Consider the following 6,240-nt stretch of genomic DNA (forward strand, 5'->3'; position numbering starts at 1 on the left):
TATATATATATATATATATATATATAATAGAAAACATATGGATGTATATAAAGGAAATGGAAAAGAATCGCACTGTATTAAGAATACACGATTTTCATAAATATCTACATCTGCTGTTGTTGCTTTTGTGGCATTTTCATTAATTGTTGTTGTCATCTACAATAAATGTCCATTTTATATTGCAATCGAATTAATTATGCGATACTTTGATTCTTCCTTTAACACCAACACCAGATTCGAGATGGCAGTAGCGTTTCTCAAGAGTTGCTGTATAGCTGCAATACAACAAACAAAGTAGTTAATTCAACCAGTCGTCGATTATGGATTAAATTTAAGAGTGACAGCTTAATAAACAACAAAGGACTTGCTTCATCCTGGGATACTCACTACACAGGTTCGTTTTGAAGAAAGAAAAAAACACTCTTCATTTCTTTTTTTGCAATCCAAGTTTATGCTTTAATATATTGCTTGCGGAAATGTAAGTTTCGATGATTGCTTATAACTGGATATGTTTTTCTTTTTGCTTTTCCGTTTCACTTACCATCTCTTCATCCTGTAAATATGGTTCAAAAAAATTAAGTTCGCGATCCTATTTCGATACTAGTTGAAACAGATTTATGTCGCTAGCATTGCATGGACGTTATATTATCTCATTGCTTTTATTTATGGAAAGTGAAGCCTTGTACCTATGAACCTTAGTAAGAAGTTAGTTAATATTCCTTGATTTCTTTTAATATTGAACTAGCAGAGTTACACAAATCGATGGTTTGAAAACATCTGTATTTCGCAGATATTCATAGATATATGCATATATATCTTTCGTCTTTTATCTTTTACTTGTTTCAGTCATTAGACTGTGGCCATATTAGAGCACTGCCTTGAAGAATTTTTAGTCGAATGAATCAACCCCGATACTTATTTCTGTTAAGCCTAGTATTTATTGTATTGATCACTTTTGCCAAACCGCTAAGTTACGAGAACGTAAACATATCAACACCGGTTGTCAAGCGGTGGTAGGGAACAAACACACACACATACTTGCCCAAGGTGCCACACAGTGGGACTGAACCCGCAACTATGTAGTTGGGAAGCAAGCGTCTTACTACACAGCCACGCTTGCAATTATATAAATATACGTTGAATATGTGGCTGTGTGGTAAGTATCTTGCTTACCAACCACATGGTTCCGGGTTCATTCCCACTGCGTGGCATCTTGGGCAAGTGTCTTCTACTATAGCCTCGGGCCGACCAAAGCCTTGTGAGTGGATTTGGTAGACGAAAACTGAAAGAAGCCCGTTGTATATATGTATATATATGTATGTGTGTGTATATGTTTGTGTATCTGTGTTTGCCCACTCAACATCGCTTGACAACCGATGCTGGTGTGTTTACGTCCCCGTAACTTAGCGGTTCGGCAAAAGGGCCCGATAGAATAAGTACTAGGCTTACAAAGAATAAGTCCTGGGGTTGATTTGCTCGACTAAAGGCGGTGCTCCAGCATGGCCGCAGTCAAATGACTGAAACAAGTAAAAGAGTAAAAGAGTAAAAGAGTATACATACATACATACATGTGTCCATTCTTAAATGCTTAAGCAGGGACATATTACAACGTAAAAAGAATCTATCTACACCTCGAAAATAACACAGTTGGAACATTCTAATTAAACACCAGTTTGGTACTACAGATGTGGAAATTCAACATGAGAATATTTCATCAGCAATTGGAGGGAAAGCAATGATCTTTCGCACCGTAAACAGAATTATTTTAAACCCATTATTTAAACCCTTCATGTACAAGGATATGGACATTAATAATCATTTCTGCTATTGGCACAAGACCTGGAATTTGTGGGTGGGGAAGGTAAGTGAATTCGATTAGATCGACCCCAGTGCTCAGCTGGTACTTATTACATCGAACCCAAAAGGATCAAAGACAAAGTCGACTATGGTGGAACTTGAACTCAGAACACAAAGACGGACGAAATGCCGCTAAGCATTTTATCCGGCGCGCTACATTGTGCATTAATAATACAATATAATTATGTCTGTTAGTCCTAGCTATACAATTATATAATGACTCCAACACACAATACGGTTGTCAAAGTAATAAGTCAATATCCCATTATAAGGAAGAACAAAATACTCTTCTCTACACAAGGCCCGAAATTTGGGGGGGGGGCAGTCGATTAGATCGACCTCAGTATGCAACTGGTACTTATCGACCCCGAAAGGATGAAAGGCAAAGTCAACCTCAGCGGAATTTTAACTCAGAACATAAAGGCAGACCAAATACTGTTGAGCATTTCGTCCGGTCGGCTAACGTCTCTGCCAGAAAATATTGGATGCTTACGTTGTGAAAATAAAATAATAGTAAACATACCACAACGATATCATTCGAATTTGAGTCTCTCCCTATCTCTCTCTGTCTCCCCTTCTCTCTCTCTCTCTCTCTCTCTCTCTATCTATCTATCTCTCCCTCTCTCTCTATCTCTCTCCCTCGCTCTCTCTCTCTATCTCAATCTATTTCTCTCTCGCTCTTTCTCTTATGTCGTAGCTACCCTCCCTCATCGATTAGCAAATATAGAAACCACATTACTCCGTAGATCATTCAAGGGCTTGTTTCAAATATTGCTTTAAGAGCATACTGAAAATCTTCCGACTTTTTGAGACAAAGATAAGTCACTTTTCTCCTTGCTCTTCCTCCAATAAAATCGTCAGATAGGGAGGCAGATTTATGGACATTTCTAACCCACACTCATTTTTCTTTATCAGTGTCGACCCATATTCAGAATTATCCATTACCACAAATGAAGTTGTTATTTTTTTCTGTATAGTGCAATATCTGCGTTTGCTTTGACCAATTTTTTTTTTTTTTTTTCACCTCAAGATAAAAGGATTGGATAATAAAATATTCTAAAGCGTGGCAATCCAAAGCAGTGATATTTTTTTTTCATTTAGTGCAAACACGATAATTTAACTCTTCCATACAGCTATGTCTGAACACACCCGCTGTCCTTCAGTAACAACAACAACAACAACAACAACAATAATAATAATAATAATAATAATAATAACAATAATAATAATAATGTGATGATGAAGATGATGATGATGAGGAGGAGGAGGAGGATAACAACAACAGCAGCAGCAGCAGTAGCAGCAGCAACAGTAGTAGTAGTAGTAGTAGTAGTAGTAGTAGTAGTAGTAGTAGTAGTAGTAGTAGGTCTATAATGGGCTCACATGGTGATGCTGGGTGTTTTTAAGTATCTCATTATTAAATGATGCACGCGGCACGGAAGCCGTCAAAACAGATCTGGTCTGCAAAAGATTTTATCACTTGCCTATTCGATATTCTGAAATCGTTAATTATTGCTTAATATTGGTCAATATTTCCAGTGTATCACCTATATTCAGATCAAATAAATATTCTTATATTTTGTTTTTATTCTTTTTATGCTTTCTTTTTCCATCTCAATTTACATACATGAATATTTTAAGTAGAGAGGAGGCAACACATACGCATGCGCGCGTGCACACACGCACACACACACACACACACACACACACACACACACACGTGTGTGTATGTCTGTGTATGTGTGTGTGTGTTTGTGAATTGCTTCATAATGATATTGGAGCATGGCTAAAGTAATAAAACGCATATTATTTATTTAGTTGCCATTTATGTTCATTTTTGTGCAAAAACTTAGTAATATGGTGCGAAAAAGTGATAATAAACTATTGATGCAATAAAATCAATAGCTATATAGGGAATTTACTCTATATACACTAGTTTATCCACCTTTTCGAAATTGCACTTGAATGTATAACATGAAAGTGTTTGATCATTATTTACTAAAAGATTCTTCGTTTTGAAACACAATCTTCATTCAAAGAGATTATTATTATCACACTAAAAATATGCAGACGTACGCACATGCACACGCACATGCACACGCACAAATAGATACACATACGTGCACATGCGCGCACACACACGTTTGCACACACATATGAATGCACTTACATACACACACACAAATACAGGGACAGAGGGGGCTCGTAAAGAACGGATATATCACACTTTCGTAGAATTAGTAAATGAAAAGGATGCACATTTCCCGTGGATAAAATACCAGATTATATATATATATATATATATATATATATATATATACTAGCGTAAAAGCCGCACTCCATGCGGACTTTTAAGCTAGCTACTGCGGCCCAAAACTAAAGAGACCTAAATAGTATGGTTATAATACATTTAAAATTACTATATGCTCTGGTGGTGTTTGATCAGAAGTTAAGAAATAATTCTGCAATGCAATCATTTTATTGCTCCAGTCCCAAGCTGAATCTAACTGTTGGCCAATTTATCCAAAGTTCTTATCTCGACGTAAAATTAACGAAGCGAATGTCATTTATTTCCCGCTTGATCTCTGACGTCATCTAACAAACACCAACCAGATGTCGTGAAGCAGCCAAGCTTTACCCGCTAGAAATAGCGACCCAAATGCTTTTAAATCAGATCCCAATGCTGGTAATATGCCATACGGTTTCACCGTTTTGTTCACAGATTCTGTACTTATCACTTTCTGCTGTGTTGTTTATTCTGTATTTTATGTAGTTTGTTGTTAGTGCTTGCTCTTGGGCAGCACAGATTAGAGCCTCCGTTTCCGGATTTGAATTACTTTTTGTCATCTACAGCCATCTTTTTTCTCTGTCTGTCTTATCTTCAACATCCCTATGAAATTGACCATGCATTCTTTTCTTTTCCCACCTATTTTCAGTTTCATTCGTTTTCAATTTCTTGTATAGTGCTTTATCTTTGCAATCTTTCATCCTACACAAGCCTGACCTTCTTACTTCTAATAATAGCTGTTCTGTGACATTTTTTACATACCATGCTATGTTGTTTTCTTCTGCTCTAATGCTGTGTTTGCATCCAATAAGTCCTCTTCCCCCTCTTTTTCTTGGTACATACAGTCTGTCTGTGTCACTTTTTGGGTAGATTGGCCCATATCTAGCTAGCAACTTCCTTGTCTTTCTGTCTAAGCTGTTCAGTTCGTCTACTGTCCATGCGATTACCCCTGCTCCATATCTAAGGTGTGAAACCGCCCAGGTGTTGATAGCTTCGATCTTATTTCGTCCATTTAATTTCGACTTAAGGATCAGTATCGGTCTGCGCAAGTACTCCACCTTAAATTTTTCCGTCATTTCTTTCTCCATCAATTTATCCATTTCCAAAATCCCCAAGTACTTATAGCCCGTCTCTTCTATCTGCTTCATAACCTCCCTTGACGGTATCGTTAGCTCGTCCATACATTTGATTTTGCCTCTCTTCAAGACTAACACACCACACTTTCTCAGTCCGAACTCCATTCTGATATCAGCACTGAAAGTATACACCGTATCAACAAGGGAACTAACTTGGGCTTCATCTTTACCATAAAGTTTGAGGTCATCCATGAATAACAAATGGTTGGCTTTTTGTTGGCGGCTTTTGAATATATATACCCAGCTTTTGCTTTCCTCAGAATCAGTGTTAGTGGTATCAAGCACAGTACAAAGATCAGTGGGGACAGACAGTCCCCTTGGAAGATGCCCCTCCTAATTTCTATTGTCCCTAAACTTCTTTCGTATGCTGTCAGGTCTATCGCCATACTTCTTCCAAGCAATCGCTCAACATTCGATGCAATACCAAATAGGTTCATACACTCCATAATCCAAGAATGTGGGATCATATCGTACGCCTTACGATAGTCGATCCATGACATGGCTAAGTTACTTTTCCTCTTCTTGCAATTATTATTATTATTATCATTATTATTACTATCATTATTATTATTATCATTATTATTATTATTAAAGTAGTTGTATGCTGTCAACTTAATGTGATAGTCTCATGAAGGGAATAATACTACTGCTATTTAGCCCTAGGAAGCAGCACCGCTTCCTGTCAGCCTTGACACCTTTCCTCCACCCAGCTAAGCTTATCTCCCCCTTGTAAACATAAGGACACAGGAAGTGTGTCACAGCTGACAGGAAGCGGTGCTGCTTCCTAGGGCTAAATAGCAATAGTATTATTCCCTTCATGGGACTGTCACATTAAGTTGACAGCATACAACTACTTTATCGTATCACTACTGCATAAATCTCTCTTAGAGATTTAGAAATGTATTATTTCTATTATTATTATTATTATTATTATTATTATTATTATTATTATTATTATTA

At 37.0% G+C, this 6,240-nt stretch overlaps 1 protein-coding gene across 1 annotated transcript in view; it reads left to right on the plus strand.

The window, feature by feature from the left end:
• The window catches only part of LOC106872136 (uncharacterized), a 310,976-nt gene that overhangs the window by 276,241 nt on the left and 28,495 nt on the right, over window positions 1-6,240 (plus strand). Inside the window, exon 4 of the mRNA XM_014919008.2 lies at window positions 235-394. Coding sequence (XP_014774494.1) covers window positions 235-394 — 160 coding nt within the window. The remainder of the gene's footprint in view (window positions 1-234; window positions 395-6,240) is intronic.

The sequence above is a fragment of the Octopus bimaculoides genome, chromosome 2 (genome assembly GCF_001194135.2).
Source record: "Octopus bimaculoides isolate UCB-OBI-ISO-001 chromosome 2, ASM119413v2, whole genome shotgun sequence".
NCBI lineage: Eukaryota > Metazoa > Mollusca > Cephalopoda > Octopoda > Octopodidae > Octopus > Octopus bimaculoides.